Genomic DNA, 26,093 nt, shown 5'->3' with positions numbered 1-26,093 from the left:
AGTCTGTCTAGGGCTCTCAACTGACGGAGAGCCAATAATTTATAAAGATATGGAATCTATAATATAATGTAATATAATATAGATATATATGAAAATCAGGTACGATTCCGCCAAAACAACCGCCCGTGGTTGCCATCATGTTAATTTGGAAGCTTAGCCTGGACACCTTACACTTCAGGTTTTAGTTCTAATTCTAAAGTAAATTAGAAGGCAAAGAAGGAACAAAATTAACCATCTTCAAAGAAAATATATCATCAAATATTCGATGCTCCAAGATTAAGTTTGATACATACGTTATTTGTTTTGTCATTAGAATCTTGCCACAATTCTGCCATTATCCCTTCTTCCACGACTCAAAAAGCTTAGCTAGTGCTAGACGAGATGAACCTCCCTCCCTCATAGCAGCCATGGCATCGTGTTCCATTGCTATGGTTCGCTCCCTAATCAATTTACCTTGTTCTGACTCCATCAGTTCTCTAACTCCCTTCTCCACTTCACTTGAATCCACGAACCCCGTCTCCGACTCCACCATCGGCAACGCTATCTTCATTTCCTGCACTAGCAACACTCGGTTGAACCTTTGCTCTGCGTAGAGGGGCCACGCCACCATCGGAACTCCAGAGCAAACAGATTCCAGCACAGAGTTCCAGCCGCAGTGAGTCACGAACCCACCTATCGATTCATGGTTCAACATCGTCACCTGTGGTGCCCATGACTTCACCACCTTTCCCATGTCCCTGGTCCGGTCCAAGAATCCCATGGGTAACAAGGCCTCCAAATCTGGTTCCGCCTGTTCCTTGATAGCCACACTTAGGTTCTCCGACGGTGGGTTTCTCACCACCCACAAGAACCTTTGCCCACTTCTCTCTAACCCCACAGCTATTTCCTTCAACTGTTGAACCGAGAACAATCCCAGACTACCAAAACAGAGAAACACTACACTTTTACTAGGCTGCTTGTCGAGCCACAATAAGCAATCAGGGACGCCATCACAGGAATTAACTCCACTTCTCCTATCAATGTCGGCAATCAAGGGTCCGATGCAATATAGGGGAGGTGTAGGGCCATTTGGCACACAGAGCCCATGGCTAAGTGCTTCCATGGCTCTCGACTCGAGGGATTCGAAACTGTTGATTATAATCCCAGCTGCCTTGGGTAAGTAGGTGGAGTTGTTTAAGAAGATCTCATATACTTCATCATTTCGATCGAGCACTGGCTTTGGCATATCTGCAGATGGTACCGGTGGCAAGCCTGGGATGTTGAGGAGAACTTTGAGTTCTTTGAAGCTTTTGGTGGTCTTGTTATGAAGGGTCGGTAGATAAAGGAAAGAGGAAAGACAGGAAACGCCGGAGGTGAAGAAGAAATAAGGAGGTATATTAAGACCGGAGGCCACTTGGAAAGCAACGGTGCAGAAAAAATCCATGATAAAGGCACGTACCTTGTAATCCTTGGAGATGGAAAGGAGAGCTTGGAGGACGTTAGGGTTGTTAAGGCGGAGGACTTCAAAAGTAAGGGACTCGTGGTGGGTGACAGTGGGGGATGGAGGGAGGATGACTTTGGGGAGCTTGTGAAAAACGATGGAAGTAACGGTGGAGGAGACGGCGGCGATGTAAGGAGCGGTGGAATCAGCCTGGTAGGGAGGGGTGGCGATGAGGATGTGGACTGAAATAGAAGGTTGATGAGTGAGGAGGAGCTTGCCTAACTCCACCATGGCTATGACGTGGCCAATCGGCGGTGATGGGTAAAGAACTACGGCTTCCTCCATTGCTAACAACTGAGCGAAAGCAGTGGTCTAGAAGAGTCAGATGTTCCTGTCCTCGTGTTTTTTTGTCCCTGGTAGTGTCCGACCTTTATAATTTTAGCAAGTGTATTTTTTGGCGGCTATAAATAAAGTATGAAACAGAAAAAATTTAATTACAATATTATAATTTAAAAATATATTAAAAAATAAAAATTTAATTCTTTTTTGAAACATAAAATTTTTAAATTAAATGTGAGTAAATTATGAAGGTTAAATTCATTTTAAGATGTTAATTTTTTAAATAATGCTATATTATATTATTTTTCTTTTTAAAAATTATATTAATTTAAAAATTACACGAGTGACCATTCAACTACAACTTCCTTTCATTTTGACCATCGATATTTCAATTTCATCAATTAGATCATCTAACTATTTAAATGCTTTAGTCAAGTAATTGGCAGTTAACTTTTAACAGAGATGGTGACATGTTAGTTAACAAAATTGATATAATTATAAATTTAGTCCTTAATACTTATAGACTCTATCAATTTAGTCCTAATTTTAATTTAATTTAAAAATTAGCTCTTCAATCCGGAGGTGCCACATGTTAACACCCGATTGGAGAGTTTTTAAAATTAATTTTAATATTTTAATTGAATAAAATTTTCCATCAATCAGATGGTGACACTTGTCCCTCGTAAATTAATTTTAATATTTTAATTAAATAACATTAAATTATTAAAAATAATTTTTTTGAAACATAAAATTTTCAAATTAAATGTGAGTAAATTATGAAATGTTAAATTCATTTTAAGATGTTAATCTTTTAATAATGTTATATTATTTTAAATATATTTTAATTTTATTTGTAATACATATTATATATTGTCGCAACGACTTTTTTTAGGAGTGTGAATATGGAATAAATTTAGAAATCGGGATTGAAAGTCGAAATTTTAGAAAATATCTTAAACGTTTGGAATCACCATCAACCTTTTGGATTAGGTAGGTTAAAAACCCATGATTCACCCTTTTAAATAAAAAATTTAAGAAGGCGTGATATGGCCTGCGATTCATAGATTATAGGATTCGGGAGTCAATTACGCTTGAAGAAAGATTAATACCCCGACAACACCAAAAAATTGGTACATTCACTTATGAATTTGTCCCTATATTAAAAATTAAAAAATTTGAATATTCATTAATGATCCTTTTATTCCCTAAAAATAAAAATATATAATCTATTTAAAGAATTTTAGAGAGGCACAATATTTATATATTTCCAGTTAAAGAAAAAACTAACACTTTAATTAGAGAATTTGTGTTCCTTTCACTTGGATTGAAGCACTAATAACCCTTGAACGAAGGCTTTTCGAAAGTGGAGATCAATTGAAAATAAAAATGCACACAAAAGACAAAAATAAAATAAAACAAAAGAAATTGTTAGTACGAGTCAACCAAAAAAACAGAAAAGATATTTATGAAAAGAAAAGATCCTACCCAACATGGTATCTACCTTGACATACTTTTATAACAGTTCTACCCAGACATGTTTTCTACCCCATGCTTTGTTCAACATATAAATCCTAACCTCATGTCATCGAGTTCACATGCTCGTTCAAAAAAATGAACTTAACCGCATGATTTATAGTTTTCATACATTTATTCGGAAAGTAAAATTATACTATGAAAATTAAAATACGCTTAAAAAGCTTTTCCTTGTGCACTCTCCTCATGGTATTCTTAAAGTTTGAACAGAAAAGTATTCTAAATATATCATTTTTATATCTAAATATATAAATAAAAATAATATATTTTATCTAAATAAAAATAATATATTTTAAGATAAACCTAAATATATAGATGGAGTTTCGGTTATGTTAACAAGAATTGAAAGGTTGTAAAAATAATGTCGTTTTGAGTAAGTTTTCTTATTTATGAATTGGGGAAACAACTCGATGGATTATGGAATTTCAATTTATTGGTTTTACTGTTGGTTATTATTAGGGGTGAGTATTCGATCACATCAAATCGAATTTTTTTTTTGAGCTATTCAAGTTAATGAATCTTATTTTATAAATTGAACTTTATTTGAAATTTTTTGACTTGAGTTAAGTAGGGTTATTTGATTTTATGTTTAAATATAATTATAAATATTTATAATGTCATGATTCTATTTGACTTCACTTTAAATGTATTTCTATAACCATATATACGATATACATATTTCTTCATATTGTTTCATATGTGTTATACATATTATGTAAAATAGAGGGGCTCGACTAAAACTTGAAAAATCAATCCACAAAAATATTTTGAAAACATGAAGTGGTCTCAGTGGTTAAGGGGAGTGTTGTTCTCCTTAGAAATTCTGGGTTCGAGTAGTTGTAATATCCCAAAATTTTGGATAGTGACCAAAATGTAAAATTTGAAAGTTTGGCGGTCAAAGTAAAAAATTAGGAAAAGATTAGGGACTTAAGTGGTGATTTTCCTAAAAAGAATTTTTATTCCATAAATGGATATTTTACTCTTGAGAGTGGAGTTTTATTGAAATCAGATTCTTGATCTGGAAATTATGTTAAAAACTAGAAAGTGTTAAAGTTCGGTAAATCGGATTAAATAGAAATTTCGAGAAAATTTTGAAGGATGCTAAATTAATCTTAGAAATATTATTTCCACATTTTAAAATGATGGAAAATAATATGGATCATTGGATTTGAAGATTTATTTCCATGTTTAATTTGGACCATTGGATCAAAGTGGCAAGATTGTAATTTTTTGAAAGTTGCTTGGTAAAATTGGATAAGCTAAAATAATTTGTTCATCTTTGACTTTGGAAAGATGATAATGTTATGTGGCTTGGTATTATTGTAAACATCAAGTTTCATTAATGACAAAATGAACATTTCTCATTAAATAAATATTTTATTCATTTAAGCTTAAATAAAGGTTAAATTAACATGAAATTCATTAGAAATTTCATGAAAGCTTAGCCATTTTCAACCAATATTTTGTGCTCCCCATGAACAAGGTAAGAAAATTTATATTTTTCATTTTTGAGCAATTTCCTTTAGAATTTGGATCATGTCGTGAAATAGAAAATTGTTCTATTCAAAGATCCCAAATTCTAGGGTTTATGTTTATATTAGGTTTTATGGAATTGATGAAGGATTCTGATGTTATTGAGGTTGTAGAATCATTTCCAAGCATGATTGATGATTAAAATCACTTGTACATGATCATATGAACATATAAAGTTTCAGCCAAACCCTAGCTTTAGGCTAAAGATGTGTTTTGATGAAATTAAGTTACTGCTTTGATAAATATTGTATAAGGTTGAATCGAAGTTGATTTCATGGTTGAATCGAATCAAAACCGAGCAAAATCATGAAAACCCTAGTCTTGGAACTTTGAAGTATTCGAAGTTGGCTTAAATGGATAAGAAATATTTTGGAAAAATTATGTAAGGACTGGAAATGATGTAGGAAGTATTCTACAAGCCTTAGAAAAATTTGGGGATCATTTTATAATTTTTTAAAAGTTGGGGGACCAAATTAACAATTATGTAAAAGTTGTGTAATTGTTCAATATTTGATGTACTATTCTGGAAATTAATGTTTGAGTGTTGAAATTGAAGTTAGGATGTGAAATTGGATTATTTTGGAAAACTTGTAAAAGTTGAGGTTTAAATCACAAATATGGAAAGATTGAGAGTTTAAGTGAAAATGTTATGTGAATTTGGGATAAAAAAGGAACTTTAATGGTCAATTGGAAGTATTAACGTCAACATTTATGTTATGACATGGAAATTGTATCGAACAAGCATCGAAAAATTTGTTAGGAATTTATTTTCCAAAGTATGCCTATGTTAGTAAGATTCTAACACTTGGTTTGAATTTGTATATGTTTGATAATGATGTTCATTTAGATTGATTTCTTGAAATAAGATCAAATATTATTAAATCTAAGAAGAAGCTTAAGGAAGAAATGGGAAATTCCAAGGAAGGTTGCAAGCTGAGGACACCAAGTGAGTGCAAATTTAATTTGTACTTATGTTATCAAACAAACATTAGCTTGCGATGAGCCAATGACATAGTTACTATGGTAAGAAGTGACTTCTAAAATGTTGTGTGATTTGTGATGTATGCATATATGTGCATTTGATGAGCTAAAAGAATTAGTGAACAAGTTGAAAATGCAAATTGATGAAATCTGCTTAGAATTTATGTTATGGACAATAAGTTTATAAAATTGCCATAAATGCTATGAAAATGATTAGAGAATAATTTTTATACATTTAGATTCTTATATCAGTATAGTTTTGTTTAGAATAAATAGAAACTAATTCTGAGGTATATAAAAAAAACTATGAATTTTTAACTGAGGATAGTTAGAAAATAGGGCAGCAGATTATGCTCAAAGTAGATTCTGCCGGTCAACTTTGAAAAATAACCATAAATTGTAAAAATTGAAATAAGAGGAGTAACTTATATGGATAGATTTTTATTTGAATATAATTTTTAATGGTATAAATGGAATAATTTTTAAATGTGTATATTAGTACAAAATAATATTTCTTTAAAGGTAGTGAAAACTGCTATGATATGAAATTATGACAAATTTTGGGATTTAACCAAAGTAGAAGCAAAAGATCAAGTTAAAGCTTAGCGAGGCTTATATTTTGACTTGTATATAATTTCAAAATGAGTGCAATGCATGCATAGCCTTATACATGGATGTTTTATACATCATTGGGTAGGACTTGCCATAAGTATACCTTGATTACTTTGGCAAGATATTTATGTCATTAATCATATATTTGACATATTCTAAATATGTAAAAGGTTGAATATAAAATGCATTGATCACTTATCATTATATATGATGTTTATCATGAATATATATGATACTTATCATGAATTATATTTCGGGTATGAACTGCCCAAAGGTTAAATGGTATTGATACACTTTGCCATGGATGGATCAAATAAAAATAGACTATATGCTCAAGTATGTTATTTAGGGTCAGTGGTATTAATGGCATGCCATAGAGTCTAGCAGCTGCATATTTGGTAGCACTAGAGTGTCTAGCGAGTGTCTAGCGAAGGCACATAGTGCATGCCTCAAAGTGTCTAACGAAGACACACGGTATAAAACACTATGGTGTATAAGGTGAGAAAGGCTCGATCTCAGCACTACAGTGCAATATTTGACTCCTATATTGGGGTCCTCATACATTTATACTTTGGGCTATGGTTTATTGATTAAAAAATGATAAACAGGTGAATACGCTGTTGAGCTTATGGAATAAATGGAAAATATATTGGTAAGAAATTTATATATGATTCACATCATGTTCATATTAGTAGCATGATCGGAAATACAGGTAAAGTGACCATAATGCATTGAATATTATTATAGTTGACATTTATGTGTTGCATTGCCTTGAATGTTTCTATGGTTACCTCACTAAGTTTATATTTAGCATGTGATGATTTTCATGCGTAGGAAAAAGGAAGAAAAGGAGTAAGGAGCTGAGCTTGGCATCAATCAAAAAGTAAATATTTACAGGTAACAATGATGACATCCTACTGTGTTCTAAAAGTTCTAGCTGGCATGTACACGACAATGAAATGCCACTAATTTCTTAATATAGTTAGTATTAAATATAATTAATAGTATAAATAAATATTATGTTTTTCTCTAAATAATTATTTTATAATAATTATTCAAGTTATGAAACTTGAGATGTTTGAATGAAACAAAATTTTTACTCAGTTCAATTAAAGAAATGTTTTGAATTTCTTATGTGACATCAGTAACTCGTATTGGTTTGCATATACAGGTTATGAGCGTTACATTTATTGGTATCAGAGCTACAGGTTTAGCCGATTCTAGGACTAATCTGAGCTTGTTTTGAGTTAAAAGTGTATACATGCCACTAGGATGTCACTGATATTGATTTGGTGATTATAAGGTTCGATTGATGTCACTCTTACTTATAAAGGTGAATAAATATTGTGTATGAAGAAGATGTGTATTATGGGGTTTGAAGAATGTGATCGAGTAGGAGTTTCAAAAATAAGCTAATAGTGATAGTAATGATGTTAACCATCATTCTACTGTTTAATCAAATAAGATGATGTATTGGCACAATAGGAAGTGCCAATATTGGATTAAGGAAAACCCTCATTTATGCATAAGTAGAGTATTGATGAAAGAATGAAACGTTTTGCTTCAATTGATCCTAAATGATATGTGTGTGATTAGCCTTTTTGTCTAGAGTGCGATGGTGAATCCTATTAGTAGACAATAATTGCCTGGTAAGGATTTAACATGTTAATTTATAATAGAATTGATAGAATTACCTTTCGAAGGTAATTTTTGGAATGAATTGATTAGCCCTACCATGTTGCAATCAATTATCACTTAGAGCGATTGAATTTTATAGAACTCAAAAAGTTTCGAGATATTTTTGGTAGGAAAAAGAGTAAATTTGTTTTCTAATGTGATTTTAGCATCAATTACTATAAAGTTATTGCTACTAAGTTGTTAAACCTTCTTACTAAAAGACGTGGATACTCAAACTTTCTTAATTAAGTTAGAATATATTCCAATTGTTCTAGGGTATCCAAATGTGTAACTGTTGAAGTTACATGGATTACCTCTAGATTGAGATGAAAAAATTTAAATAGAGATGTTATTAGGTATTGCATTTATTTTTATAGCCGAATCGAATGGCTTCAACTGAACTCAGAAAATTAAAGGCATATGTAGTAGAATTATTAAGATCGGGGATTTATAAGACTAAACGTCTCATCTGGGATGCACCAGTGTTATTGTGAAAAAGAAAGACGAGTCTATGCAATTATGCATGGATTGTCGTCCGTTAAATAAGGTAACAAAGAAGAACAAGTATCCTCTTCTGAGGATTGATAATCTTTTGATCAGTTGAAAAGGTGCATTGGTGTCTCCCAAGTCAGATATTCTATCGGGATATTATTAGTTAAAGATGAGGAAGAAGATCTTCCTAAGACGGTTTTCAGAATTCAATATAAACACTACGAGTTTGAGATAATGTCGCTTGGTTTAACGAATGTTCATGCTACACTTATGGATTGGATAAACTGAGTATTTTAGTTATACATGGATTAATTGGTGGTAGTATACATTGATGGTGATCTATTGTAAGGTCAGGGAAGAACACGATGTTTGTTTCTGTATAGCTCTTCCAACTATTCAGGAGAAACATTTCATGCTAAGTTGACCAAGTGTAAATGTTGGTTGTCTGAGGTTGTATTCCTTGGCCATGTGGACTCAGCTAACGGGATAAGAATATATATCAAAGAAGCACGACATATAGTCGAATGATAAATTCCAAAGAATGTTTTTGAATTTAAAAGTTTTTTGGGATTTGTTGGTTACTATCGAAGGTTCATAAAAAACTTTTCGATGATTATATTTCCTCTGACCAAGCTATTGAGGAAAGACGTGTTATTCATTTGGACTGTTAAGAACCAAGAAAACTTCAAGATGTTAAAAGAAAATTGACATAAGCTTCAGCGTCAGTGTAATCATAATCAGGAAAAAATTATGTGAATTATAGTAATGTGTCTCATAATGGTTTGGGATGTGTGTTCGTACAAGAGGAAAATTTTTGGATTATGCTTAAAAGAAACTATAGAATCTTGAAAGAAGTTATCTGACTCACGATCTCGAGTTGGCAATAGTTGTGTTTACTTGGTTAATATAATACCACTATCTACATGGTGAGTGATGCTATATATATATGGATCTCAAAAGTCAAAAGTATGTGTTGGCTTGAAGGAGTGAAAAGAAAAGAAATGGATTGAATTCCTTAAAGAATGATAACGTGTTTATCAACTATAAATATGAAAGGCTAATGTGGTAGCTGATATGATAAAGTTGAAAGACATTTATATTTTGAGAGTTTTAAATGTGTGATTGCCTTTAAAGAAAGATCGCGTTTTGATTGTAGAATTAAATTTAAAGCATATGTTGCCAGATCGAATAAAAGATAATCAGAGAAAAGGAAAAAATTGTCATGCTTGTCAAAGAAGGTGAAACTAATTACTTTAAGGTTAAGATTAATGAATATTTATATTATCGAGGAAAGAGTTTAGAAACAAGTATGAAAAGAGTTGTCATCGAGCTTGTTTCTAAATGGATGACATGTCAGTGAGTTAAAGTTAAGTATCAAGTGCCTTCTGAATTATTGTAACAGATTTCTATCCCTTATTGAGAATAGGAACGAGTTACAATGGACCTTGTAATGGGAAAAGATCATTTGAAATAATCTCAAGATAGTTATTGATCGACAAAAGTCTTGCACAGACTTGAGAAAAAAGATATTGAATACCAGGAAGGTGATAAAGAAATATTTCTTAAATTATCACATTGGAAAAAAAGTATTTCAATTCGGACGCAAAGGGAAGTTGAGTATGATATTTATTGGATCTTATAATATTATTAAAAAAGGTAAAAGAAAGTTGGATCAATAACTTATTAGCTAAAATTACCTCCAGTAATGGATAAGATCCATAATGTTTTTCATGTGTCGATGCTCATGAAGTATCAATCAGATCATTCACATATTATCACCCCAGAGGAAATAGAAATTCAAAAATATTTGACTTATGAAAAAGATCCAGTACTTATAATAATTCGATATATAAATCAAAGGTTGAAAAAACTAATCGAAAGAAAAAAAACAAGATAAGAAAAATCAATATCCTTATCTATTTACATCAAGTATGTATTAAAAATTTGAGGATGAATTTTCTTAAGTGGGAGAATTGTAATACCCCAAAATTTTGGTTAGTGACCAAAATGTAAATTTTGAAAGTTTTATAGCCAAAGTTAAAAATTAGGAAAAGTTTAGGGACCTATTTGTTAATTTTACCAAAAAGAATTTTATTCCATAAATTGATATTTTACTCTTGAGAATGGGGTTTTGTTGAAATCAGATTCTTGATATGAAAATTGTGTTAAAAACTATAAAGTGTTAAAGTCCGGTAAAATTTCGGTAAATCAGATCAACTAGAAATTTTGGGAAAATTTTGAAGGATGCTAAATCAAGCTTAGAAATATTGTTTCCACATTTTAAAATGATGGAAAATAAATGGATCATTGTATTTGAAGATTTATTTCCATGTTTAATTTAGATTGTTGGATCAAAGTGGCAAGATTGCAATTTTTGGAAAGTTACTTGATAAATTGGAAAAGGGTAAAATAGTTTGTTCATCTTTGAATTTGGAAAGATGATAAAGTTATGTGGCTTGGTTTTATTGTAAATATCAAGTTTCATTAATGGCAAAATGGACATTTCTCATTAAATGAATATTTTATTCACTTAAGCATAAATAAATGTTAAATTAACATGAAATTCATTAGAAATTTCATGAAAACTTAGTCATTTCAGCCAACATTTTGTGCTCCCCATGAACAAGATAAGATAATTTTTATTTTTCATTTTGAGCAATTTTCTATGGATTTTGGATTATGTTGTGAAATAGAAAATTGTTCTATTCGAAAAACGCTATCATTTGGTACCATTATTATTTTGTTAATTTGGTTTGTGTTCAAAGATCCCAAATTCTAGGGTTTATGTTCACATTAAGGTTTATGGATTTGATGAAGGATTTTGATGTTATTGAGGTTGTAGAATCATTTCCAATTATGATTGGTGATTAAAATCACTTATACATGATCATATGAACATATAAAGTTTCGGCCAAACTCTAGCTTCAGGGGAAAGATGTGTTTTGATGAAATTAAGTTAGGGCTTTGATTTTAGAGATTGTATAAGGTTGAATCAAAGTTGATTTCATCGTTGAATCAAAGTTGATTTCATGTTTGAATCGAATCAAAATGAACAAAATCATGAAAATCCTAGTCTTGGAGCTTTGAATTATTTGGCCTTGGCTTAAATGGATGAGAAAATTTTTTGGAAAAATTATGTAAGGATTGGATATGATGTAGGAAGTATTCTACATGCCTTGGAAAAAATTAGGAACCATTCTATAATTTTTGAAAAATTGGGGGACCAAATCGATAATTTTGGAAAAGTTGTGGATTGTTGTGTAATTGTTCAATATTTGATGTACTATGCTGGAAATTAATGTTTGAGTGTTGAAATTGAAGTTATGATGTGAAATTGGATTATTTTAGAAAGCTTGTAAAAGTTGAGGTTTAAATCACAAATATGGAAAGGTTGGGAGCTTAAGTGAAAATGTTATGTGAAGTTGGGATAAAACGGAACTTGAATTGAAATATTAAGGTCAACATTTATGTTATGACATGGAAATTGTATCGAATAAGCATCAGAAAATTCGTTAGGAATTTATTTTCCAAAGTATGCCTATGTTAGTGAGATTTTAACATTTGGTTTGAATTTGTATATGTTTGATAATGATGTTCATTTAGATTGAGTTCTTGAAATCAATATCAACTATTATTAAATATAAGGAGAAGCTTAATTATGAAATGGGAAATTCCAAGGAATGTTGCAAGCTAAGGACACCAGGTGAGTGCAAACTTAATTTATACTTATGTTATCGAACAAACATTGGCTTGCGATGAGCTAGTGACGGAGTTACTATGGCAATATATGACTCCTAAAATGTTATGTGATTTGTGATGTATGCATATATGTGCATTAGGCGAGCTAAAAGAATTAGTGAACAAGTTGAAATGCAAATTGGTTAAATTTTCATAGAATTTATGTTATGGACAGTAAGTTTAGAAAAGCACCATAAATTATAAGAAAAAGATTAGAGAATTGTTTTTATACTATTAGATTCTTATATCAGTCTATTGTTTTAGAAAAAACGTAAATATATTTTGAGCTATATACAAAAAGATATGAATTTTTAACCGATAATAGGTCATAAAATGGGGCAGCAGATTCTGCTCAAAACAGATTTTGTCGGTCAACTTTGAAAATTCACTGTAAATTGTACAAATTGAAATAGAAGGGTTTCCTTATATGGATAGATTTTTATTTGAGTATATTTTCCAAGGTATAAATGGAATAATTTTTAAAGGTGTGTATTAATACAAAATAATATTTCTTTAAAGGTAGTACAAACTGCTCGGATATGAAATTATGACAAATTTTGCGATTTAACCAAAGTAGAAGCAAATGATCAAGTTAAAGCTTAGTGAGGCTTATATTTTGACTTGTATATAATGTCAAAATGAGTAAAATGCATGCATAACCTTATACATGGATGTTTTATACATCATTGGGTAGGACTTGCCATAAGTCTACCTTGATTATGTTGGCAAGATATTAATGCCATTCATCATATATTTGACATATTCTAAATATCTCAAAGTTTAAATATAAAATGTATTGATCACTGATCATTACATATGATGTTTATCATGAACATATATGATATTTATCATGAAAACGCACAGTACCCGAGTCTATGATTGAGTGTTCTATGCTGTGTGCAATATAACTTCCTGTGAATAAATTGCATAAAGAATGTCTTGTCAATGAATTGCACCATAGGTTCCCTATAAATTTACAAGTATTGTAGAACACAGCATCATTGTACCCATGATCCAGAATACATAAATGTATCCCATAATATTGATGTACACGAATGAACCTATGTATGATCGATCAATAACAATCCACTTATGGCATGGCAATTGTACCACTAACACTCAAGTCACATACATTGGGCTCTTATTAAACTCACATACGATATGCCATTTCACATATAAAAGCAACCATAGGGAATTTATCAAAGTCTCGTAAAAATTAATATTGGGCAGTTCATACCCAAAATCATTTGTATACCATTTCACATGTCAAAGCATTCAAATGCACAAATAAAATATAAATCTCATGAAAACTGTTCATTGGGAAATTCATGCCCAAAATCATCCAAATATCATAGAGTAAAACAATAATTAAAATATATTTTTGAAATATGATTTTTAAACTATTCTTTTCGAATAAATAGAGGTTTACTCATCACAAGTTTTATTTATATTATATTAAATAATAAGTATAGATGCACTAACATGATGCCTCATTTCTATTACTGCCATACTGTGTATAACGATTTCACTCTCGAAATTTGTCATTTCCTTTTAACTCTCTTTGGCCTTTTTTCAGTCACGGTCTACACGATAATCATTTACCCGACACATACAATTTCAAAACATATGTTAGTATTCTAACTAACTTAATAAGCATGTATTCATTTAAAAATTCTAAAAAATATGATTAATAGATTCTTGATACTAATTTCTTTCACCTAATCAAATCTAACTTTAACTTCTTCAAAATAACATTCCAAGTCCTCATAATAATTCTTAACAATCAATCGCCTAATTTTTTACAATTTCACATTTAACCCACTAATAAACCTTTCTTTAAAATTTATCTCAATGCTTCAAAAAATTCCTAAATGGTCCTTTGTTATTCACATAATTCCATATCAATCACCATGTTTAACATTCTTACAATATTTCCAAACTAGTACCTCAACCTTTACTTAATTACTATCTAATTCCTAACTTCTTTAAACTTTGCAATTTGGTCCCTAAACTTGTACAACCTTCCAAATTGATCCAATTGAACTTTATAACATTAAATTTCAGCATAGTACATCAACTTTCAAATATTTACATCTTAATCATTCAATTTATCAAAGTATGTGAAAATATCCTTATAACTTTACAACGTTACAAATTGGTTTCCCAAAGCCTGTAGAATCATATTTAGATCATTTCTAACCCTTGTATAATTTTTCTTAATTTCATTCATCTTGGTTGAATTCATGAAAGTAGTCCTAGGAGGAATTTCAACTTAATTCAAGCATGGATTCAAGCTCTAAACATTATTTCCATGTAATTCCATTCAAATCCCTATAAAAAACAACTCAATTGATTTTTTCCATAAACCCTAGGTCATGACCAAATTCTTCTCTATGCATTTCCATTTGATTTAATCATCATACATGCTTGAAAACAATTTTACAACCCCAGCAACATAAAAATCATTCCTTAACTCATCATAATTCAACTGCCCCTATAACCATCCAATTCATGCAATCAATCACTCCAAGGATGAAAACATGAAATATTTACACCAACTTGTAAAGAATTTGATGTAGGTTATTTTTCTGTTTCATGTCTTAATTCAAAAACCAACTAAAATGGCTTAAAAATGAAAAATATTTTTTCTCACCTTGGAGAACGACAACAAGAAAAAGGAAATAGAGAGTTTTTGACTTTCATAACAAAAGAAAACCTTGTAATTATCTTTAAAACTAATTAAAATGAATTTAAAATTCATTTTAGTCCAAAAGTCCTTTCTACCCTTTAAAAATAATGATAATTACCACATTTCCATGCTACATCATACTTGTATCACCATTCTTACATCATCATAACAAATATCAACAATTATTTTATTGATTTTCATCTTATCCCTTGCACTTTTCTAAGAATTCCAATTTAGTCACTTTAATTGAATAGTCCCAATTTAATAGTGAAAACAACTTAAATCCAATGATCCGTGTTAAATTCTAACATTTAAAAATAACATTATTAACCCCCTTCTATCATCCTTCAAAATTTCTTAATTTCCTGATTCGATCCGATTATTTGAATATTTTAACGAACTTTATCATTTTATAACTTTTAATACGAACTATGGATCAAAAGTATGAAACCCAAAAAATATCAATCTTAGGGTGAACTATTCATTTACGGGATAAAATTCTTTCTAGGAAAATTACCACTTTGATCTTTTAATTTTCTCATGTTTATACTTTGGCCACTAAGTTTTAAAATTTATATTTTGGTCACTTTCTTAAATTTTGGGGTGTTACGTTGGCAAGACTGGAGATCCAATAGTAACTGATGGTTTTCTCCATTTGGAAAAATATCTTTATACAGGGGTTATGAATTTAAGAAAGAATCAAGAATGATCCTGCCTGCTCTGGGAGACGCCTTGGATAACCTGAGCATCAATGCGATATGGGAGGAAGATGGTGGAGAGGTTGATAAGTCTTGGATTTTTCCACTTACACTTGGACATGTTCTTAATAATTAGAATACCAAGGAATCACCTATATTCTTCAAAACAATTTCAGAGTAATACTCAGACCTTCTATATTTGCTCGTATGTGGGGCAATAGAAGATTTTTTGTAAGGGTGAATAAACCATTTATATTAATTTCAACAAAGGATGTATTCCATGATTTTTCATATAGTATCATCTCTTATTTTCATTATTTATGTATATATTATACCATTCCATTTTATTTTTTATGTGAGATTAGTTCCTCTCACATATACATATGTATGTATCGTTCCAATTACCTCTTCCTTTAGGTCTCTAGATATCGGTAATATGAATGACGATGATTCTGACCTCGAAGTGAATTACAAGAAGATTATATTTCTTAGGGAAGTTAATGAGTATGATAACGATGAAGGATGTGATTTACCCCCTAAAGAATTGAAATTGGTGTAGAAGGAAGATAAACATATCCTACCTCATAAAGAAATGATTGAAATGTTGAATTTAGGATTTGAAGGAAAAAAAGGAACTAAAAATAAGGACAACATTATATGTTATCTATTTAGGCATAACACAATTTGATCGAGCTACCCCATGAGTATAAGGATGTATTTGCATGGTCATACCAGGATATGCCAAGATTCGACACGGATAAGGTAGTCTACAAGTATTTATTTAGACTGAATGTAAACTCATACAAAAAACTTATGACGAATGAGGCAAGAAATGTTGGTAAAGATAAAAAAGGAAGTGAAGAAACAACTTGACATTGGTTTCATTCAACTGGCTAAATACTCGGAATGGGTAGCAATAGAGTAAGCCCAAAGGATAACATCCCGCTTTTGCACATAGATACTCTGATGGATAACTCAGCCAAAAATTATATTTTCTCATTCATGGATGGGTTCTTTGGATACAACTAAATTAAAATGCACTCGAACGATATGGAAAAACCAACTTTTTCACAATGTGAGGAACATCCTACTATAAAGTAATGTCGTTCAGACTCAAGAACATATGGGTAACATACCAAAGAGCCATGTTAACCTTGTTCCATGACATGATGCATAAGAAGATAGAGGTGTATGTTGACGACATGATAGTCAAGATCCAAACAAAAAAAAGAGCATGCTGAAAAATTTTAAAAAAAGGTTATTTCAAAGGTCGAGGAAATTTTAAGTAAAACTCAACCCAAATAAATGCACCTTTGAAGTAACATTTGGAAAGGTTCTAGGTTTCGTCATCAGTAAAAAGGGAATAGAGATCGATCCAGATAAAGTCAAAACTATCCAAAACATACCACCACCCCCAAACACAGAAGGAAGTTTGAGACTTTCTGGGTAGAACAAGTTACACTACTTATTTCATTTCACACATGACTGATAAATGTGACCCTAGCATTTGATTACTCTGAAAGAACAATTTCAGGGTATGGAATGTGTCTAACACCCCCATCTTGATGTCACCTATCTCAGGAAAACATTATTCCTCTATATGTCTATTTTTATGAATTTAATGGGATGTGTGCTGGTGCAACATGACGAAACTAGAAAGAAACAAAGAGCCATATACTACCTCAACAAGAATTTTATTGACCGGGAAGCTAGATATCCACCCATTGAAAAAGTCTATTGTGCATTAGTATGGGCTACTTGAAAGCTTTGACAATACATGTGTATCACACAACATAGCTAATGTCAAGTTAGATTCTCTGAAATTTATGATAGTGTGCCCCCTCTTTCAGAAAGATTGGTCTCATGGAAAATATTGTAATTCGAGTTCGATATGTAGTATGTAAGCCAAAAAAACGATAAAAGAGAGTGTCATATCTGACTTTTAACTAGCAGAGCATCTGACGATTATGAACCATTAAACTTTGACTTCCTAGATAAAGGTTTAATGGCTATATCAGTGGAGGAAGTTAGTACCTCTACAAATTAATACTGGAAGATGAACTTCTAATGCGCATAAAACGCTTTAGGATACAAGATTGGGTTAGTTTTGGTCATACCTAAAGATGATGAATATCCATTTAACGGCATACTGAAATTTGATTGAACTAATTGTAACACCTAAAACCCTTATAATTATACCTATACAGGTTATAGATGTCACCTAAAATTTCATAAAAACGAGTCTGAGATGTCACATTTACATTTTAAAACAATATTCTTACAAAATATTAGAACATTTGAACATATATTAAGAAAATACAATAATATATTGTTGAATAATGTTTGTTAAACAAATTTAAGGCAAAAGATGTTTTTATGAATAGTATTGTGAACAGTAATGAACAGTAGCGTGAATAGTGTACCGATACACTGCTACAGTAATTGCTACAACAATTTTAGCAAAATATATATATAACTCATAAAAACTTAACCTTTCATCACTATAAAGTTACCATTTTTTTAAATTAGTTCAACAAAACAAATAGAACATTAATAAGTACATGTCACTAACAAATTCAACATTACATCATAGGATGTCTTACTGATATTGAAATATACTCCCCGATGCTTGATGTCGTTCTGAACTCTTTACTCTACTACTGGCTTTTTACCTATACGTGAAAATCATCGCACGCTAAGTATATACTTAGTGAGGCAATTAAAACAATAAACAATTCAATACAATTCATGCATGAATTTCAATGTCAAAATAAAAAAGACATAAAATAATGTTACCAGGATATCCAATATTTAACCATGATCAAAATAATATAACATAATATAAAATTTCTTACCAATATACTTGTCATTTATTCCATAAGCTCATAAGTTTATTTGTATGCTTACCATTTATTAATCAATAATCTATAAACCATAGATAATAGCCCAGTATAAAACCCTGAGGACCCTGGTACACGAGTCAAATATATGTACCGTAATACAATCCCGAGTATGACACATAAGGTCATGTCCACCATCTGTACTAGGTATCCTTAAGTACAATCCCAAATATGACACATAAGGTTGTTCACACCATATACACTAATTATACTTTATTGTAATCCCGAATATGCAGCCTGCTGCTGGACTCTATGGCATGCCAACTATACTCTGTCCCTCAATGACTTACTTGGGCATACAATCTATTTTATTTGATCCATCCATGGAAAAGTATATTATCAATATTTAACATTGGGTAGTTCATACCCAAAATAACATTCATGGTAAAATATCACATTATTCATTATCAATGCATTATAATTTCACACTATGACATATCAATGTCATATCGAAGTTATAAAAAATGACATATCATACTGATATAAACAAGATCGATTTATCGCAAGTCTTCCTGATGATGTATAAAACATCTGTGTATAATGTCATACATGTATTGCACTCACCTTGACACTTTATATAATCCAAAATGTTTTTGCTCACTATGCTCCAACTTAGTCTTTTTTTATACTCGAATTGCTTTGAACACCGAGTAAATCACGATCTGTACAAAATATAGATTCATATCTATATATATGTTAGTATTGTACTAACATAAATACATTTCCTAAATAAATTCCATAATCATACTTGAAACTATTCACCACCAAATACTTTAACACTTATTAATTCTTTTTAATTTTGGCACCAACTTTTACAACTTATATAAAATGGTCCTTCACCATTTTACCACTTAAAATTTCAATACAAAAATTCCATTATTGAAAGTATTATCAACCAAGTACCCATACAAAGACATAATTACAATAAACACTCCCAAACAATTCAAAATTTGTATTAAAATCACCAAACTTTCTAAACTTCCCAAAATAATCAAATTTCACATTCTAACGCTCATTTTAATTCCCAAACAACAATTTCCAGTATAGTACATCAATTATATAACACTTACACAATAACCTATTAATTTTCCAATATTATCGTATAGATCCCCAACTTTTCAAAAATTACAAAATGGCCCCCAATTTTTTCTAAGGCTTGTAGAATACTTCCTTCATCATTTCCAACCCTTATATAATTTTTCCATAATTTTTGTCACTCAAACAATCCATGGTCGAAACTTAAAAAACAAGTTTTTGAAAGATTAAACATGTTCTAATCATCATACATGCTTGAATATGAATCTACTACCTCACAAACATCAAGATTCATCATCAATTCATGATCTCTTATATAAACACTAACTGTAGAATTTGGGATCTTTGAGCACCAACAAGATTATCATGCAATATTGGTACCAAATGATAGCGTTTTTCGAGTATAACAATTTTCTATTTTACGACATACTCAAAATCCAAAGGAAATTGCTTAAATATTGAATTGAAACTTTCTCTCACCTTTGGAGAAACCCACAGCAACTTGGAGAATACAATTAGCAAGTTGGATGAAATGTTAGGTACATTTCATCTTAATTTATATTTAATTTAACTTTACATGAATAAAATATTCATTTAATTGAGATAAGACCAAATCACCCTTAATGAATCTTCATATTCACCATAAAACCAAGACACCATCAACCTTATCATCTTCCAAAGTCAAAGATGAATTAATTTGACTTTGATTTACGAAATTTCCCATGACATTTTCAAAAAGTGCGTTTTAGTCACTAAATTCCACTGTTTTGGTTAAATCTAAAAATTTGCACATTTCCAAACCAAATTTCTCTGATCTAAAATATTAAAATAATATTTATAACCATTTTATAACATCCTTCAATTTTTTGTAAAATTCCAATTTGATCTGAATTACCGATTCCTTATCGGCTTTAACCCTTTCTAATTTTTCTTTACTAAAATTCCAAATCCAAAAATATGATTTCTATAACACCGCACTCTCAAGAGTAAACTATCTATTTATGGAATAAAATTCTTTTAAGAAAATTTATCACTTAATTCCCTAATCCAAGTTTTATACTTTGGCCATCAAACTTCAAAAGTTATATTTTGGTCACTAACCAAAATTTGGGGTATTACACTAATAATATGGTGTAGTACGAGGCTTGCATTTTGGGAAACTTAGCTACTATTGGACGAAAAGTAAGAAGTTTAAGGGTGTATGGTGATTTTGTCCTAGTGATTTATTAACTCCGAGGAGAATGGGAAACAAGAGACACCAAATTGGTAGAGTATTAAAAACCCATCTTAGAATTAATCAACGAATTTGATGATGTCACATTCAACTATCTCCCTTGAGAGGAAAATGAAATGGTAGATGATTTTCTTACATTAGCTACAACATTTAAAGCAAATATAGAATCTAACATGATGTCGATCAAAATGCATTCGTAAGAGTGCTTGGATCATTGTTATTGTTGAAAACATTTTGATGTTTCAATATAAAAAATTAAATGTTATTGGATTTCAAGATTTTCTAATCATTTTCAAATATATATTCGATCAAACTATTCGAATATCAAAATATTACTCCAAGTTTTTCAAATGTCAATTTCAATCCTTACTCAAATGTGAAAATGTGTTTTAATTTTTTAAACAATTTTACAAAGTATTTCGAGCCTTAATCGAGGCAAAAATATTTTCTTAATAAATCTTAAACTGAAAAACCAGATTGCCCAGAGGATACCGATTCGCCCCAAGAGGATACCGATACCCCTATGTAAGATTTGGCTCCAAGAAATAATAGATTGCTCGGAGGGTATCGATACCCACCAGGAGGTATCGATACCCCCAGTCTTATAACGGTCGAAATATTTGAATTTTACACTGCAGTTATCGATACCCTATGAAGGGGTACCGATAACCCCACGCTCCAAGCTATTTTATTAATTGTTTTCATACAATAACGGCTCTATTGACTCCACTAATGATCCCTAACATTCAAAAATGATTCCCCTAAGGGGTATCGATTCCCCCTGTTCAACGGTCGAAATATTTGAATTTTACACTTAGGTAATCAATTCCCTATGAGGGGGTATCGATTCCCCCCACGCTCCAAGCAGAAATATTAATTGTTTTCACACTTAAAACGGCTCAAATAACTTCATTAATGATCCCAACATTCAAAAGTGATTCAAGGAGTATTTAAACAAGCTTAGAAGCCTTTGATCAACAACATTTTATCAAGAATCAAGAGAGAATTAAAGAGAAAGCATCAAACCTCAAGTTTGAGCATTTTCAAGCCTATTTCATTCAATATTCATTTTTGCTTTCAAGAACACTTATTGTGATCAATTGTATTATTCTTGAGTGTTCTTTCTTTGTTCTAGAATTGTGCAAACATCTTGCCTTGTGAGGATTTTCTTGTAAGTTTGCAAAATTTGTATTGTTCTCTTTGGGAGAGAGTGTTCTTAAGAATTTGGGGTATAATTCTTGAGGGATTTGTAAGGTTACTCTTTGTCCTCAAAAGAAAGACAAATTAGTGAATTTTTGGAAAACCTTAGTGTGGATAGCTAAGGTAGTGGACGTAGACTTTGGTTGAGAAAGTCGAACCACTCTAAATCGCTGTACAAATATTTTTCAATTTTCTACAAAAGTATCCACCGAAATTTTTATTGTCAATCTACCCCCTCTTGGCCTATTCTGTCGATCGATTAACTCAACAATTGGTATTAGAACTTGACTCATTTGAAGGTTTAATCGCCTTTTCAATATATCCTGGAAGAGTTACGATAATCAAGTCATCAATGGCCTCTACTTCAAACCATGACTTCGGTCTTGATTCATTGCCCGTCAACAAGCCTCATTTCTTCAATGGAGAAAATTATACTTATTGGAAGAATATAATGATGTACTTCATTCAAGCAAGTGACATGGGAGCATGGAATATCATAGAAGACGGATACATCAAACTTTCCACTCATCCAAGATTGTGGAGTGAAAGAGAGACAAGAATGTTCTAGCTCAACTCCAAAGCTATCCATATTATTTTTTGTGCTCTTGGACCGGATGAATACGGGAGAGTTTCATATTGTACAACCACCAAGGAGATATGGGATAAACTACAAGTCACTCATGAAGGCACAAACGACGTAAAAGAATCTAAAATTAGTCTTCTAACTCATAGCTATGAAAATTTCATGATGAAACCGGATGAAGATATCAAAGCTATGACAGATAGATTCTCCACGATTGTCAATGGTCTCAAATCATATGGAGAAATTATTCCAAATAACAAGCTTGTGAGGAAGTTAGTTTACTCTCTTCCAAAAGCTTGGCAATCAAAGAAGAAGGCGATCATCGAGGCTAAGAACTTAAAATCCTTGACCCTCGATGAGCTTATTGGCTCTCTCCTCACGCAAGAAATGATATTTAAAGAAGAAGAAGACCTGGAGAAAAGAGACGAGCCAAAGAAGGAGATGAAAAAGAAGTAGAACATGGGAATTGATCTCAAATCCATAAGAGATGAGAGTGATTCGGATGACAAGGAAATGGCATTATTTTCCAAACGGTTCAAAAAATTAATGAGGCCCAATCGAGGAAGAAAAATCAAACGAAATGAAGGCTTCAAGAATGAACCAAAAGAGAAGGACCCGATTATTTGCTATGAATGCAAAAAGTCGGGGCATGTCAAATATGATTATCCAAAATTGAAGAAGAAGGGTTAATCAAAGAATAAACACAAGGCTCATGTGGCTACATGGAGCGATGAAGAAGGTTCCGATGAAGAGGAACAAGAAGTTGAAAACTTGTGCTTGATGGCCATCGAGGAAAACTCTCAAGTAACCTCTAACTCATTTAATTCAGATGATTTATAATATGATGAGTTATTAGAGGATTACAATGGGTTGGCTTTGGATTATAAGACTTTATTTTCAAAATACAAAAATGATGTTTCAAAATTGAAAAATGAAAATAGTCTTATGACCAAAACCAACAATGATCTTGAAAGTAAGATCAAAGAATTGCAAATCAAATTAGATGAATTTGAAAAGAAAAATACTGATTTGCATAACTTACTTTGAAGAGTAAATAATGATCATAAAAAAAAAATTGATGATCTTAAAGCTTCTTTTAATAAAGTTGATCTAAAACGTTTTGAAAATGGAGAAAGTTCAAAAAATAACTTTGTTAGAAAAAGTTTTAAAAGCTACAATCATAGAGGTCCTCAACAAACCTTAAATGGTAAAATCATTAAGAGTATATGGGTTCCCAAAGAACTCATTACTACTAAAGATAAGGATATCCTACATAAATGGATACCCAAGGGGACAAGGATTTTGAATACTAGTGAATATGGACCCAAAAGAGTTTGGGTATCAAAAATCAGAAATTAATCTATGTTTGTAGGAAAATGAACATTGCTACAAGGCACGTGAAACAAATTAAGACTCATGGTACCTTGATAGTGGATGCTCAAGACACATAACCGAAGACAAGAGCCAGTTCATAGAGCTTAACGTCAAAAATGGAGGAGAGGTGACTTTTGATATTACTCGTTGGCATGTATTAGTTATATGATGATGTTCTGGTATGTATTTTTCATATGGGTTGTAGTATTATATATATATGTGTATTTGAATAACATTTTATAAACTATATTATTAAACCGTTTATTTAATGAAACAAAATTTTACTGGTTTTCAAGTACAACAATGTTTTAAAAGTTATGTGACATATATGACTCGTGTACGGGGATGTATATGAGAAATGGGTGTTACAACTAGAATGTAAAAACACGACAGAAATAGAGGGGTATGACATTGATTTTCTCACTTTCTTTAATATATATTCATATTTTGCCATTTTAGGTTAAAAAACCCTAACCACCATCTTTTTTTCATCTCTTTTTTTCTCTCTACACTTTCTCTCCTTCCTCTCTTCAACCTCTCGTCGGCCAACCTCCCAAAGGTGGCAACCACCGTAAATTGGTGGTCAAACCTTGCCTCAACCACCTTCAAACCCTTCTCTTTTCCCCTCAAACCAAAGATCGATGCCTAGAAACGAAAAACAACCCTTGTTCTCCTCTTTCCCTTTCGTCCAAAACCAAAAGCAACCATCCCCTACGCCGTTCATCGGCATTTTAATTCTTTGACCACCACCACCGATGGCCAACCAAACCTAGCTCAACCAAAAAGACCCAAAAACCTTGTATTTCTTCACTCATAAACCAAAGACCTCCTAACTAGTCGAAATACCCCGACCCTTGGGCTTCTATCGACCTATAACCCAAAAAGGCAACGTCTTTTTACTTTTCTGATGACCCCTACTCTAGTGAAGGGCTTACACAACTAAGGTAAATAAACCCAAACCCTCTTTTCCATTTAATTTTTCTTTTCCTTTAAAAAAAACATGCAAAAACATAAAAAGGTACCTTGAAAAAAATTATGTTGCTTTCAAGTTTCGAAGGGTTGGGTTTTTTTCAAACCCTTGTTATATGTTTCTTTCGGGTTTATATAAACCCTTTTGCAAAAAATGATAAGAAATGAAAAAGGCTTCCTTTTTTTAGCTTTTTGCTGATTTTCGTTTTTGCATGGTAGCTGTCGATGTGGATGAGCGTTCGAGGACCACTGTTGTACGTGGCTCGCTAGCGTGGAGGTGAAGTGGTGGCTGATGAGATGAAGCTTGGATGAGCGACGGCTTACTCTAAAAATTAGGGTTAGGACTAGACACCAAAAGTTAGCTAATGGGCCTTAGGGTTTTTGGTTGTTGGGCTTCAAGTTGGACTTTTTGTTTGGATTTATTTTGTTGTAATTGTGGGCTTCAATTGGGCTTAATTGTAGTTGGATTTTTAGTTGTGTAACCTGCAACAAGTAAAATTTAATATTAATATTTTCAATACATACGTTTATATATGTATATATATAATTAATTAAACTAACTAGTAATCTAATTTATTTATTAAAAGTATTTTAATATTATCCTTAATAAAAAATTGGTTACAATAAAATTAAAAGTTTGAAATTTAAAATGAAATGATCTCATTAAAACCCGGACGAAAACAAGTGTGTACACTTGTCATTTTCTGTTAAAAAATTAACGATCGTTTGAGTTGTACGTTAACATGTTGACTAAGATATGATATTCGTTTGTGGTTATGAGATTATATTTTATTATATCTCAGTTAGCAGGTTAACGTTCAGCTCAGACTAACGTCAATTTTTTAACAGAAAAGACGAGTTTGGAATATAATGAATAGTCGGGTCACCATTTTGTAACTTTTAATAGTCAATGAACTCAATAAAATAGGCTGGACTTATTTTACACCTAATGTAATCCTTAAACCTTTTTTTTATAACCATTTGTATACTTTACCCTTAAAAAATTTGGCTTAATGTTATCTTAGACTCTCAAACTTTTAAAATATTAATGTGATGTCTGGACTTATTTTACACCTAATGTAATTC

The 26,093-nt window shown here is 31.4% G+C and overlaps 1 protein-coding gene across 1 annotated transcript; it reads right to left on the bottom strand.

Moving 5' to 3' along the window:
- Positions 1–219: 219 nt before the first annotated feature.
- On the bottom strand, positions 220–10,419 carry LOC120163081 (UDP-glycosyltransferase 88A1). The gene is made up of 2 exons (XM_039173093.1): positions 10,367–10,419; positions 220–1,774 (listed from the first exon to the last, which is right to left on the bottom strand). The coding sequence occupies exon 2, from the start codon at positions 1,763–1,765 to the stop codon at positions 335–337; it is 1,431 nt and encodes a 476-aa protein (XP_039029024.1). The 5' UTR covers positions 1,766–1,774; positions 10,367–10,419; the 3' UTR covers positions 220–334.
- Between the last annotated feature and the right edge of the window lie 15,674 nt (positions 10,420–26,093).

The sequence above is a fragment of the Hibiscus syriacus genome, unplaced genomic scaffold, assembly GCF_006381635.1.
Source record: "Hibiscus syriacus cultivar Baekdansim isolate YM2019G1 unplaced genomic scaffold, ASM638163v2 tig00111427_pilon, whole genome shotgun sequence".
NCBI lineage: Eukaryota > Viridiplantae > Streptophyta > Magnoliopsida > Malvales > Malvaceae > Hibiscus > Hibiscus syriacus.
The sequence above is the reverse complement of the archived record's forward strand: the minus strand, read 5'-3'. Positions and strand labels throughout refer to the sequence as shown.